We start from the raw sequence: 15,595 nt of genomic DNA, 5'->3' as shown, positions 1-15,595 counted from the left end.
GAAGCTGCTCAGCAGCGAGCGGTAGCGGCTCGGCTTCGAGCTCTTTTAGCAGCTCTTTTAGAAGCTCGATTAGCTTTACAGCTGCTTTTCTCACAGGGCGACTAAAGTGAGTAATGGAGTTCGACTAGCAGCAGAACAGTGACTTTTATATTTTCCTCTCTGCAGTTGGAGGCTGTAGCAAGAATGACTCAGTGAACGAGTTAATGAACGTGAAAACTCGTGAGTCACCGTTCAGTAAAGTGACTCGCGGGTTCTGAACGATTCGTTCAAATCCGATCCTCGCTATCAAGAAGAAGAAAGTGAAAGTATCCTGCTGAACGGAGCAGCGACTCCACCTTAGGCTGAGATTTCTGCTGAAAAACACACAATTGGAGGATTTTAAGTGGAACCCTGAAGAGACTGAACTGGTGAGTCCTGCTGACAGTTTCAGAAGAAATGGCAGAAAGAAGTACTGATGTCGAGAAGTTCCTGAGCTGCTATGTGTGTGATGAAACATTCCTAGAACCCGTGTCTCTGAGCTGTCACCACAGCTTCTGTTCAAACTGCCTGCAGCAATTCTGGGGAAAAGCTGGAAACCAAAACTGTCCTGTTTGTAAAAGAAAATCCTCCAACGACCATCCAATTGTGAACTTTGGTCTGAAGGAGCTGGCAGACTCTTTTGCTGGCAGACAGAAATCTGGATCATCTGAGGGAGAAGAGAACGACCAGCAGGGGGAGCTGGTGTGTCGTGAACACCAAGAAGAGCCCAAACTGTTCTGTGTGGATGAGCAGAGAGTTTTATGTACCGTCTGCCATTTTCCTCATGACAGCAGCCACAAAGTGCTTCCTTTAGGAAAAGCAGTGGACGATCTGAAGGAGCAGCTGAGATGTGACTTCAAGTCTCTGCAGGACCAGAGGAACAAACACCAAAACATACAGGAAACATACAATGACCTGGTCCGAGAGTCCAAGAAGCAGCTGGTGTCCACAGAGAGGCAGATCAGAGCCCAGTTCAACAAGCTGCACCAGTTCCTGAGAGAGGAAGAGGAGTCCAGACTGGCAGCTCTGAGGGAGGAAGAGGAGCAGAAGGCAGAGCGTGTGAGCAGAGAGATGAAGACGATTGAGGAGCAGATCTCCTCCCTCTCAGACTGCATAGGTGCTGTTGAAGCAGAGCTGCAGAAAGCCAGCGTGGCGTTCCTCAGCAGCTACAGAGACGTTCAGAGCCGAGCCAGAGCCCAGGGCTCACTGTCAGATCCACAGCTGCCCTCAGGACTGCTCATAGATGTGGCCAAACACCTGGGAAACCTGGCCTTCTCAGTCTGGAGCAAGATGAAGGACCAGGTCCACTTCACTCCTGTCATTCTGGACCCAAACACTGCAGCACACTGCCTCTACCTGTCTGATGATCTGACCAGTGTGAGACGTGGAGACAAACGACAGCAGCTTCCTGATAATCCAGAGAGATTCACTCAGTATTGTGATGTTCTGGGCTCTGAGGGCTTCAGCTCAGGGAAACACATCTGGGAGGTGGAGGTGGGAGATCATCCATTCTGGGTTGTTGGATTGGCTAAAGAGTCTGTTGACAGGAAGGGAGAGAGATTTGCTTCCCCCAAACATGGAATCTGGTGTTTATGTTATCGTAATGGAAGATACAGTAATGGTGATGGTAAACCAGTCAGTGTGAAGGAGAGTCTCCAGAGGATCAGAGTCCAGCTGGACTACGACAAGGGGAAGGTTTCCTTCTACGACTCTGGAGACCTGAGTCACATCTACACTCACAAAGACACTTTCACTGAGAAACTCTTTCCTTTTTTCAATGTTGGAAAAGCTGCTGGAGGCAAAACCCAAAGTGTCACCATCTGTCAGACTGAGGTTCCTCTGTGATGTTCAGGTTCACACGTTTATATCAAACCAAACTAAAGTGCAGGAAGAGGAAGAAAGTTTGTTCTGTTTGAAATAATGACAATCATTTTACAGTTTAAATATGGACTAACTCAGGTATGTCATCAAATATTAATTTATCACTTCATGCAAACTCCTAATAGTAAAAAAAAAAAAGACAAACTGTTTTATGGTTTTAACCTAAAAATCGTATAAAAGTACATAAAAAAATAATAACAATATTGAAAAGTTAATTGTTTTATTTCTACACACTTTATATTATCTGGTTATAAAATAGAATTGAATCACGTGATATCATGATATATTGTAATATTGAGGGATGAGGTTTTTTTAAATAATTTTCAGAACTAATGGGCTTAAATGACTAGAAATAAAAAAATGTTTGATATATATTTATGTGTGCCAAAAAGTTCATGGTTTTAAAGGTTAAAAGTGTTTTAATGTTTAATGTTTTTAATTTCGGGGGTTTAAAGGGCAAATTGTGCTTTATTGAATAGAAAAAATTAATGAGTTTGATTTTTTTAAAGTGAAAATTCATGCTGATTCTCATAAACAATATTTCAAACATTTACATTTGTCTTGTTAGTAAAACATAGTGAAAATATATAAACATGTTTTTGTCAATAACTCAGTCAACAAATGTTTTTCATATTAAATTAGCCTGTTATTTGATAGAAAAAAAGCTAAAATGTTTAAATTTCAGATGAAAATGAAGAAAAAGGATCTCAATACATTAATCAGATTTAATGCTGACATAATGCATTTATCACAGTTCAGTCTTCTGCTGGTTGCATATTGTCCATGTTGATGTCATGATAATGATCAATTTGAAATATATTGTGATTTAAATGCCTCAAGAGTTTTTAAGAGGTATTTTTAATAGAGGAGCCTCGTCACAAGCTCTTTTCTTCCAACAACAGAAGTGATTGTGATCCACAGTTTGTATCTTTGCTGCTGTGTTGAAGTGTTGTTTGTTTTAAATGAGAGGATTTCATGTCTTCACTTGTTTTCTGTTTATTTAACCTGGAATTTTGATTCTCTTCTCATTCTGACTCTTTTTATACGCTTGTTGTTTTGCTCTTTTGATTCGGTTTGATAAACAAAACTGGTCATTGGAATTGAAGCTGGTGTCAACTGGTCCTAGTCACTGGTCCTAGTCACTGGTTCTAGTCACTGGTCCCAGTCACTGGTCCTGGTCACTGGTATCAGTCACTGGTCCTAGTCACTGGTTCTAGTCAGTGATTGTCATCACTGGTCCTAGTCACTGGTTCTAGCTGTCTGTACTCAATAATAAAGTGAAAACATGGCTTCTGGCGATTAGTGTGTGTGTGTGTGTGTGTGTGTGTGTGTGTGTGTGTGTGTGTGTGTGTGTGTGTGTGTGTGTGTGTGTGTGTGTGTGTGTGTGTGTGTGTGTGTGTGTGTGTGTGTGTGAGAGAGAATTATTGGCTTGTTAATGATCCTTTGTGGCCTTTATTGTGAAAGTGCTTAAGACAATTATAGCTTTGATCATTAATGTGGGACTTTGTTGACGCACAAGTTTAAAAAAGACTTAATATTTATGTTCCGTCGAGTTCTGGGCTCATATATTTAAAGTAGGAGCTGTAAACTTTGCTTGTGAAGTATATTACCATATTCTCCTATTATGTCCTTAAATCTTATTGTTTTCTTCTGGTATGAGATCAGAAACACTCTGCAGCAGTTGTAAGATCTATGTGCAACCAGCGATGTCTTCCCAGACTTTGGTGGAGAAATCAGGATAAAAGTTCATATTTCAGCCAGTTATGATGGTCTCTGCCCAAAGATCAATGTTTTGTGCTGATCCTGATATTCTGATTTTGTCTTATCAATCTGGTTGTTTTGCACTGAATATGTAACCACATGTAACTCACATGTTCAGCCGTATCTTGAATGGTGTATAAACCAGCCAGACCTTCCATTGGCGGAGAAGCACAATGGACACTTGCTCCCACAGACCTATGCCACCAGTCTGATTCCAGAGAAGCATATTCGAAGCCTTGTCCTGCAGACATGTACCACCCGTCTGTGTTTTTTCCTGATGCTGTTCAACAATTAAACATCTTTATCCAAATCAAGAAACATCATCGAAGCAGTTCTTTTTCGAGCTCTTTTCTTATCAGCTGATTCACTTGGCAACGTTACAATGTGAAGGTTTGTTGAGCTGCAATGTGAGGAAAGTAACAGTACTGTAATACCCTTCCTGTCCACCAGAGCGGCGCGCCGACATCTGTGGTCGTAGGAACGTTTGTTTGTTTCCGCTGACACACGGACATGTTATTGTGGGACACCGTGTGGCTGAATTAAACTTTCGTCATACGAACAATATTTAGTCATGTTTTTATTCTGCTTTCGTACTTTTAATTCTCTTTCACCCAGTTCGAGTCTTTTCACTCGAATTATCTGAGAAGTCAGAAGACTTTTAACCAGGAGGACTTTTGTTCCTGTTTCGTCAAGAAATAACTATAAATTGACATCCAAACAGATGTTTTTGCTTTTTGTCAGTGAATATGTGGAAAAAGTCCATTTTAGACTAATGATAATATTTTACATTTAAAAATGTCACTTCAGTGATTTAGCTTTGGTTTGATAGTGAATAAACACTCAGAGAATCGTAAATCATGGTTTTACGAATGATGAGCTTTTTTGTTTTTTTGTTTTATAAATATAAAAGAATCATCTTTATTACTTGTTTTTAAAAGAAACGTTGTTTCTGGTTTTACAGCACTCACCTTGTTTTAAGGATTCTTTTCAGAATTTAAGCCGTTTTCCACTGTACACTTCTTTACACGTTATAATTTTAACATACAAACAAATGTGAATATTATATGATTGTATGTGTTATGTTTGGGTCTCAATAAATGTTTGGAACAGAAACACTCAAACTTTAAAGAATGATCTGGACGCTCCAGCCGAAGAGACTTCACCTCAAAACACTCAAAATCTTTTCACATTTCAAAGAATGAGCGAGTGAAAAAACTCTACTGCTTGTGAGATTTTGTGGTTCCACTATCTGCTCTTTCTTTATTATCTGCTAACACATTTACAGACCAAATTCTAAAAATTAACAGTAGAATTATATTCATCCTCTGAGATGCAACTAAATGCCTTTACTTTACTTCTGGTTTCATCGTTATTAACATTATTATTATTATTATTATTATTATTATTATCATTATTATTATTATTATTATTATTAGTAGTAGTAGTAGTAGTAGTAGTAGTAGTAGTAGTAGTAGTAGTAGTAGATCAGGAAAGATTTGGGGCAAAGCTCTTCAGGAGATCTGAAACACTAAAGTTGTGGAAATCTGCAAATATTTGGGAGATATTTTTGGACTTTCTAAAAATGGTGATATAGAAGAAGATCTGGAAACTTGACGCTGATTAAAAGATGCCGACATAAACAAATTTGTCAGTGTTAAAATCCCAATTAAGTTTAAGTATTTATACTTTATTTTGAAAAGTAAATTTTGACTGTATTCTGCAAGTTTACACAAACGTATATGTATTGTTTTATTTATGTTTTCTTGCTTGTTGCTCTTCGTCTCTGTCTTTCTATCCTCCAACCAGAAGAGAAACTCTCCAGAGTTTGGTTCTGCAGATGTAAAGTAAGAACATAATGAAGTAAAAACAGATGGTTTTTCGCCGTTGACAGTTTTATTTCCAGTGTTTCTGTGCCCGTCCTCACAATCCAAGCGCGGCGGCGTGGATACGCAGGAGGACGAACCGTCCCTCCACAGAGAAGTACCACATCAGGCCTCCTCGCCCTCGCCTCACAATACTGAGCTGAATCCTAACGTCTGATGGAAACCAAGAGTAAAGCAGCTAAAAACATGACATTGATATGAACATTTAACTTACTGATTCTTTTTTTTTTTTAAACAGTTAAAATTCAAGTTCTCCTCCTCCTCCTCTTCCTCCTCTATTCCAATGTATAAAACAGATTAAGACCATAGTGGGACGCCTCGGGAATGGAAGCTCAGCGTTTTCTCAACTCTATTTTCTATCAGCAACATTTACTTTTCCAACCTTTGGTTCTTCTTTACCTGTTTTGTTTTTCATGTTTTCTTTTGTTTTTTATTGATCAAACTCAAAAGAAGCTTATATTTTCATGGAATTATGACATAATTTATTACAACTATATCCATCTTCCCTTTTATACATATTATATTTATGTGTTATTATGTGAGTCAAATTAAATTAAAGTTTTACAGATTCACAAACAACTTCATCTTGTTTATGTTGACAATTTACACTTTGTCCAAACCTTTTTGGAACCATGTTTGTATCCTGCTGTTGATATTGTCAGACCTCCAACATGTTCTAAATCATCTTCTAAACTCTTCACTAAATATATTTTGAATCAGTGTAAGTTGTTTATTGTCATATTTACATTTGTGGTTCTTGTAATTCCACCTGTCAGAGTCTAATCTGGAACTCCTCCAACCACAGCCGTGTAACAGACTGTGAGTCCCTGTTGTGGAAAAAACCCAGGAAGAACATGGAAAGTAAAGAATGAAAGGTTGATTTCTGGAACCTTCCTGCTGTGAGCTGACAGTTGTAACCAGTGAACCAGCGTCCCACACCTTGTAACTTCTCTTAGCTTGTATTAGTGAGCTCAGTGTTTGATGAGCAGCTGGAACCACAGTGACTCTGATCAAACAGGAAGTAGCAGAATCCATCTGATATGAAGCTGTGTGCTGAATCCCACTTCCCTCCTCTTTGAAGAGGAGTCCCATATCTGTGTTCAGCTTTTTGTACAGCCTCTTCTACACTTTGGATCACTGTGTCTCAGAGCACAGTAGTAGAGAGCTGAGTCTGCCAGTGTGAGCTTTGTAATGCTCAGTGTCGTTGATGTGCCTGATGTTTGGGATCCATAGCGACTGTCAGGAATATGTTTGGAATCACTCCATGATTTTGCTCCTTTATAGAGTATAAACTGAGGAGCCTGAAGGTCTGAAAGATGTTTGTACCAGTAAAGATGTAAACCATCTCTATCAGTCTGATAGTGACATGTGAGTGTGACAGATTGTCCTTCTCTTCCACTGACTTCTTGTTGTACAGGAGAGATTGTGTCTGCAGCTGTTAGTCCTGGAAAAAGTGGAGAAAATGAAGCCATTAGATGAACATTGTCCATGAGGCTGAGAGGAGAAGACAGTGGAAAATGTCCCCTGGACACTGTTACTCTGTGGACACAAACAGCTTCACTGCAGCTGAGATTAGAAGTCGTTTGTACACAACTTCATGTCAAAGAGCAAATCCAGTGAGATGAAACAATGATTGTTGGTCAGTAAGACATTTTATGAACACAGCAGGTTCAATGAGATGTTCTTAAACTCACCTCTAATGTGAGAGAGAAGCACAAAGAGGGAAAGCAACAGGACTGTTTGTGCTCTGCATCCTGTAAAACAGCAACAAACAGTGTGAGTGTGCTGGTAAAGAATCATGTCAATGTTGGATTGAGATGAAAGAAACACAGTTGTGTTCATACCAAGGCACATAGCAGCCAGCAGCACTGAGATGAACAGAGGCCTCATATCTGCAGTGATGAGGAACTGTGAGCTCCAGCAAGTAGAAAGAAGGCTGTTATCTCTCTGTTTAGTCTTCATCAACACTGAGTTGGTGGATTAGAAGGAGGAGCCTGATCACAGTGACAGGACTCATTCACAGCTCTGTGTTCTTCCTCCTGATCCTCACTTTACACTCAACACACATTTCTGCTGCTCAGAGTAGCACAGGCACTCTTGTGGGAGACAAACTCCAGCAGCTGAATCCCAGAACAGCTGACACTGCCTCCTGGTATCTTCTCATCACAGGTGACCACCATCATGAGACTCTACCAGTTTAGACGAGTCACTGAGATCAATCCAGGACTGGACAGATTACAGTCGCTTGCTAGAGGATTGATACCAACTGGACTTTTACACGTTTTGTCACATTACAACCACAAATGTACATTTATTTATTGGGATTTTATGTGATAGAAAAACACAATATGCTGAACTATTGTGAAGTGGAAGGAAGTTTTTCATCTCAACCCCTCAAAAAAAAAAGTCAATACTTTGTAGAGCCACCTTTAGTAGCAAGTCTTCTGCGGTACGTCTCTACGTCTCTATCGTTGTAAAGAATGGTGTCCATCAGCAGAGGCTTTGTTTGTTAAACGTTTGAATGTGTTCATTGGTCAGAGAGGCTCTACACCTCAGCAAACTCTTGTTTGAAAGTTTTGCTGTTTCCATTCTGCAAATTTATGCCAAAAAATGAAATTTTTCTGTATCTTATTCAGGAGCTTTCTTACTGTTTCCAACAGAATTAGAAACATTGATTTCATGAAACATGAAATACTGAAAGTGTTTGTGTGGTGTTGAGTTAAGCACTTTGTATTTGTCCAAACTTATGATACATATGAAGCTCAGATCTCATTTTATAAACAATTAACGTAGAAAAACTGGAAATTGTAATTCTTGTGGCCACTGTGTGTCATGAGTGAATCAAATGGAGCTTGTATGAAAACAAAGTCCAGCAGTGATGGAGTGGAGCTCCCTCTAGTGAGAGTATCTTTGCTCTAAAGGTTTTAGTACACAGTTGTACTGTTTCCTGTCACTGTGGGCTGCAGAGCACAGTAGTACACAGCAGAGTCAGTCACTGCAGCAGAGGAGATCTCCAGAAGAACTGATTTCTCTTTGAGCTCAGCACCAAATCTGTCTTCAGGGAACCCTGCAGCATTCTCCACTGTTGTTGAGACAACTTTCAGCATGAACTTTGGGTAACTATTCACTTCGTATTTGTACCAGAACAAATATGGGAATGCATCAGTAGTCTCAAAAGTACATTTCAGTTTAACTCTGTTTCCTTCAGTAGCAATAACGTCTCCTGGTGGCTGCATCACTTTGTCTTCTCCTTTACACTCTGGAGAAGAAGAGAACATAAAGAGAAAGAAATGAATTAATAGATGATTGATTGAAGGAGATGAGTCAGTAGCTTTGAAGAGTTCATAATAAATCATTTAGAGAAATCAAATGTATTTCTACAAGGAAACAAACAGCAGCAGAAATGAAGGACAGTGATTTTCTGGATCCTGAACATTCAAAGTTCTTCATGTAGAGCTCAGTAATGTGTTCAAGTGTTTGAAGAGGAAACATGTAGAGTTTTGTATCTTACCAAAGAAAAGAGCAGCAAGAAGAATCCACAGCCAATGTTCCATGTGTCCAACAAGGTTTCAATCAACAGGAGAAAGTAGCTGATGTTCAACACTCAGTGTGACAATAGTTGTCTTCACAGCAGCACTTCTTATTGACACAATGGTTGAACACAGTGCAGAAGTAGTGCAGCACCTACTTCATCATGTGACCCTCTAGTGGGCCACATGATCAAGTATCTATAAAAATAAACTAACCGTTTATTTTTATTTATTTTTATTGAAGTTCTCAACTGTATGTCTTCAGTTCCTGTCATCACAGGTTCCTGTTTTAACTTCACTCTTGGTTTTTGTATGAAACATTAAAGGCTTTTTTAAAGTATACAGACTCACTGAGTTTCATCTGAACTCTAGAAATCATCTTTGATGACTGTAAGCTTGAACATGACAAACTGTTAAAACTGGTATTTCTTTATCTTTGATGACTATTTTGTAGTTCTTTAATGTCTGTTTCTTCACAACAATGTTTCTTACAGCCTCTGTTGTTTGATGTTATTAAACATGTACACAAAGAGAATAGTTCATTGTTGTCAAACTATTATTTATTGGTTCTGTACATTCATTTAGACTATTGCAACTTTCTTTGTAGCTTGTTGAAGAACCTTGATTTCTTCATGATTCAGTTCCCTGTCACAATGTCTCAGAGTGAAACTCATCCTCACTGCATCTCAACAAACCACAGCAGTGCAGCAGAGAGTGAGGCCCTCTAGTGGATGTAGTGGAGTATTGCATTGTCTTTGCTCCAAAGGTTTTAGTACACAGTTGTACTGTTTCCTGTCACTGTGGGCTGCAGAGCACAGTAGTACACAGCAGAGTCACACACTGCAGCAGAGGAGATCTCCAGATCTACACGTCTCTGTACTTTGTTGATGTGAGCTGAGAAATCAGACAGAGTTGGATGAATTAATCCTTCCTCTGTGATGTAGAGCAGGAACTCTGGTCTGGATCTCTGGTATTGTCGGTACCACTGGATACTGTAGATGCTTCCTTCATATTTGCAGCTCAGCTTGATGTTTCTTCCTTCTGCAACAACTTCTTCATTTTTCAGCTGTATGATGTTCATGGAGCCCATGTCTGTAAAATGATTCATTCTTGTCAGTTAATCTGAGAGATTAAAACATTAAGAGAGTCGACAAATGTATATTAAAACAAGGACATTGTTCACTTGATGTGACCAAGCTGCAGCTCTCAGATGACAACATATGTGGTCGGTCCAGGAAGTGAAGGACACTCACCTATAAAATGAAGACAAACACCAAGAAGCAGGTGGAGCCGCATGACTCTGCAGTGGCAGGAAAACAGTGAGCAGGTTCTCTGCTGCACCGTGTTTCTCCTCAAAATCTACCTGCTTCTGTTTGTAGCTCTGAGAACACAAAGCATCTCATTGGAGGAGCTGAACGATGGAGGGTGGAGCCATAGAAAAGCCTTTTGAAAGATCCTTTGTGTAGCAAAGTTCAGTTCAGTAATTCAGTCAGTGACTCACAATTACTTATTGGCTAAATTCAGTTTCTTCATCAAACCAAGTCAAGTCTCATTGGATAGAATCGCCTCCCTGCCCATTGGGACGAAGGAGCCGGAGCCTCACAAGGAAAGGTCAAGGCAGCGGCGGCCTGGCTCTCCGGGTGTGGCTGGAGGGAAGGAGCACGAGGGAGAGGACCTCCTCTGAGCACCATGGCAGAACCCCGAGAGACCAAATGTTTGGGAGAACAGGAGGAGTTCCCCTTGATAGGGACTCACTGCTCTCCTGCACAACACAATAGACTTTTTAAAACTGAATGCCTCCCTTTTATTGACTTTTACAATGAGAGACACTTTCTGTTTCCTCATGTTTCATCATTTTACTCAACAGGTCTTGTTTTAATCGTGTAAATCTATTTAAACTATTGTATTTATGATGTTTTAAACAGAAACTTGTACCTTGTTTATCAGTGTAAAACACGTTTGTGTGTGTTATCAAAATTCAGATTTCTTCCCATGGCTTTCTGTGAAAAATGGCAGAAAAACTGAAAACGATGTCACATTCATGTTGGGACACTAGTGGGTGCTGTTGTTTGATTTTGTATTGAAACCACACACACACACATGGGCAAGACAACAATATCCTATAAACATTAACAATGACCAGTAAACAGACATTCGTACGGACAGACGACCGTGTGGATTTTCTATTACGATGACTTTCAACTATATAACTATCAAGTCCCAGGACATTATGGACGGGAAGGATTTAGGACAACTTGTCCACGGACGAGATTTCAGAATGTTTGGGAGAAAATAAATCCTGTACAATGTACTTTTACATGTTATTTCTAGTTTTATGTTTTATATATGTTTCATATATCTAGTCTATGTCCATATATATTTAATATGGCATCATGTGGCTTTTTATTCTCACTTCTTTGTGCACATGACGCCCCCAGCTAAACTCCAGCACTGCAGTGTGCTGCACGTTCCAGCTCACTACTGACTGTATCAGTCATATTTCAATCATGTTTATCAAGTCACGTCGCTACTGCTTGAGCCCCGCAGCTCTTTAATATGTCGAGAGACTCACTTACGTGATGCACCTGAACGCATCGCTCAAAGCGGTCAGCAACGAAGCAGTGTTATCCCGTTCCAACATCGAGTCACTACAAAGACTTTACACCGTTATAAAGATATATTAGTCCTGAGCTACATGTCAAAAGTTCTCCATTTGTAATCCCACAGTTTATTTTAAAACCAGTGTTTAAACTCGGTACTATCTTTACTGGCGTAATGATATTGTTGTCATGCGTGATGCGACTGAGTCACATGTAAGCTGCTGATCCAATAGGAGAGCAAAACATCCAAGATGGCGGCGCCTGCAATAGATCTTACAGCAGTTCAGAGGAGGAAAACATGACAAAAACCTTTAATAAGACATCAAAACTATGATATATGACACTGATGTCAATAATGTTGAAAAATCATGTAACGTCACTACTGAATGAGGCCTGCAACTTCCAACACGTTAATGAGCACCTGAACACATCACTCAAAGCCTTTTAATTTTACAGCTTATTATTGTGTTAAATATGATGATATATCTTGTGCTTTTGAGTCAAATACACATAATAATCCTTCAAAATGTGTCAAATATACTTTTAAATCCAATCTTTAAATCAATAATGCTGAAAACAATTGGCGTGGACGAGTTGTCTGGGTTTGCAGTTTTGTGTACGAGTTGTCCGAACACCGACAGGAAGTCACACAACTCTGGAGGCCGCCTGTTATGACTGCTGTCATTTGTAGGGAAAAATTGCATTTTTATGTGTGCCCTGCTTTGTTTTGTTTTGTTTGTTCTCTGTATGTAGATTAGGGTGTAGCCGCTGCTCGATTGGTGGAGAGGTTCCACACCCTGGCCGGGATTGGCTGCAGCTGAACACAACAGGCAGCAGGCGGCAGGCGGCAGGAATTAGGAATTAGGAATTCTCCACGTCCTCCAGCAACACAAATTGTATTCGTTAAAGTGTATTTTTGGATATGTGTAGATTTATTTGGTAAGGCTGGACTGCCAGTTTTGTTAAGTCATTTTCTCCTGTTTTGATTAGTAAGCTTTGTTGTCATTTTGTTTTCTTCAGTAAGCTTTCTTATTTTTAAGGTAGAACTTGTTTGTTTGTTATTTTGGCCTTAGTCCATCCTGAAGCTTTCTAAATTGCCTTTGTTAAATTTGAGTTATCTTTGTAAATAGATCTTTCCCTGATTTGGAGCCAAACGTGGTTTGTGGCTACTTGGGAGATGAGGAAGACGAGGCTCCTTCATGTTATGTCCTAGGACCCTAGATTGGGGTGTAACACCGCCATTGTTGTCTTCAGAAATCCATTCACACACCAGAGTGTACATACAAGAACTATTTACTCCGGCCGCGGTGCTTTTCTGCCGCCTGCATGACGATGGAGACCCAGCGTTTTCAGAAAGTTGTGTTTTCCCACGTTAACATGATGAAGGAGTTGGAGCGTTGTCACAAAGTTACACCTTGGAAGCTGTTTTGAAAAAGGAGTGTTTTCAGTGGCTCCGACTACTGTTGTTGTGTAAACAGACACAAAACACAACAAAAGATTGTTGTTTTCACCTGAAAACAATGTGTGTGAGCGGGGCCAATGAACGTCATTTGACTGTAACATCCAAGTACTCTCAATTTACTATCTTGTAATATTGGAGCTCATCTGTATATAAAATACACTCAAGACTTTCACAAATCATCCATGTGGATTGGTCATTGCTTTCTGTATTTTTTACAGCAACATTACCACAACAAAACCCGCATCTTGTTAATAATAATAATAATAATAATAATAATAATAATAATAATAATAATAATAATAATAATAATTGTTAATAATAATAATACATTTTATTTCAAGGCACATTTCAGTGCAACACCACCTGCCGACTTCAGCACATCAGAGGAGGAACAGTTCATTGACGTCACCGCTGGTTCAACAGTGAGGCTGCAGTTTAAGACAAAGACACGCTGTACTTTAACTCTCTTGAATTTATGAAGGAGAAAAACAGTAGAAGGTTATACAACTTTTTAAAAGAATGTCAACTCAATGAAAACCCAGAGTGTATGTTCTTATTATTCTATTAGATAGAATATATAAGATATGATTATTCTATTATTCTATCTTATTATTTATTTTTTTCTGTTTTTTTTCCAGTTTTATTGTTATTAAGTTTATGTGTGTATGTCTCCTATGTTCGGATTGTATTATCAAAGTTACCTGAACGTTTTGTTAATAAAGTTAAAAAAAAAAAAAAAAATTCTATTCCCGAGGTGCCGTGACGTCAGACCGGAAACAGGAAGAGGAGGAGCGCCGGGAGCGTTCAGAGCCACGCGAGTATTGATCTCCTACTACTTAGTTTTTCTGTCGATATGTGGATATTGTCGCTCTTCCCGCCACCACTACTGTTTGGAGCTTGTTGGACTCTCTCGCTGTGTTGTCGTGTCTCACAGAGGAAACATTTCATCTCCTGCAGCAACAATGACTTCAGTTCAGGCTTTGGGAGAGTTTGAACAAACTCTCGTCCAGCACGAGGAGGAGGCTGATCGTCAGCACAAACTGCTGGAAAACACCTGGAAACCTCAAATCAAGTTCCACACAACAGGTATGGAAAAGTGCGAATGAACACATGAATGTGACTGGTGCAGGATCTCCATTGTTCTGGCTGTGTTTGGTTTATCCAGCGCTCACAGAAGCAGGATTTGTGTCTCTGGAGGGAAACTTGGATTGAGCTCACACTTTGACTTTTTTACACATTTCCAGCTTTGAATCAATACACAGTTGTAGTTGAGGTCAGAAACTGGAGAAGAGCATCTTTTATGAACCGTGGAGTGTATTTTTATTCCTTGACTGTGTTGATGGTGTTTTGTGGAGTATCTTTTAGGTTGTCTACATTGTGATGAAATCCCACACAGCAGCACCTTAGTGAGGGAAATTAGTGGTTTGATCTCAGTTTTTAATGTTTCTACAGGAGACATTAAAGGGACTTTCTCCTTCCAGGCTCGCTTCTTATGATGTCGGGTCCTGCTTTCCCATTAAAGTATAATAACAACACTAGACTGTGGTTCTCAATTGAACGCTAACGTGACTGTTTTACTGTCGATCAGAAAAGTTCCAGAGTTGTAAAAGCAGAGTTCACAAAGTTTTCAGCGCTGGTATTTTCCCTACGTCTGCTGGCTGGAAGCTGCTGTGAGATAAAAAGCCCCAAATCACTGAATTTCGTAGCTTTTCTTCTGACGCCCCTGAGTGGGGGTCGTCTCCTGTTCCAATTTCTATTGTTTTAATGTCTTTTGAAATGCAAACCACCAATGGGGGTTTCTTCAGCCTATGTAAATCAGTTTCGTGTGTGTGTGTGTGTGTGTGTGTGTGTGTGTGTGTGTGTGTGTGTTTCCCACTTACAAAGCATGTAGAGGTGTGTAGTTTGTATCAAAGGTTCTCTTCAACTATGAGGGACATAATCTAAAACAAAAATGGAGAAAATCACAGTGGATGATTCTTTTAATAATTAATTTCCATTGTATTGCATGACATAAGTATTTGGTCGCCTATCAACCAGTAACAATTGAGGCTCCCACAGACCTGTTAGTTCTTCTTTAAGAAGCCCTCCCGTTCTCCACTCATATCTTTTGAAATGCAAACCACCAATGGGGGTTTCTTCAGCCTATGGAAATCAGTTTCCTGTGTGTGCGTGCGTATGTGTGTGTGTGTGTGTGTGTGTGTTGATGCCTACATATGATAACAAACCACTGCAGCAGTATTGTGTGTCCTGTTCATGCATTCAATTACTCCTTTAATATTTGAAATGAAATGATCAGTTTTTGAGAAGATTTATTCAAATTTTCAATAGATTTTTTCCCCTTTTCATAATAATAGCTCATGAGTCACGACAATAAAAAACTATCTCAAAGTATTAAAATATATTTTTCCTGTCGTCTTGCTTCAGGTTCTTAATGAACAAAAAATAAATATATAAATATTG

The 15,595-nt window shown here is 39.4% G+C and overlaps 1 protein-coding gene across 1 annotated transcript; it reads left to right on the top strand.

Annotated features, from left to right (window-relative positions):
- Positions 1 to 435: 435 nt before the first annotated feature.
- On the top strand, positions 436 to 1,863 carry LOC308135558 (zinc-binding protein A33-like; the record flags this gene model as incomplete). Its single annotated transcript, XM_080503610.1, has 1 exon — positions 436 to 1,863. The coding sequence occupies one exon, from the start codon at positions 436 to 438 to the stop codon at positions 1,861 to 1,863; it is 1,428 nt and encodes a 475-aa protein (XP_080359736.1).
- Between the last annotated feature and the right edge of the window lie 13,732 nt (positions 1,864 to 15,595).

Source organism: Blennius ocellaris, assembly GCF_963422515.1.
Source record: "Blennius ocellaris genome assembly, chromosome: 10".
NCBI classification, from domain to species: domain Eukaryota; kingdom Metazoa; phylum Chordata; class Actinopteri; order Blenniiformes; family Blenniidae; genus Blennius; species Blennius ocellaris.
Note: the sequence above shows the minus strand (reverse complement) of the source record. Positions and strands in the feature narration are given on the sequence as shown.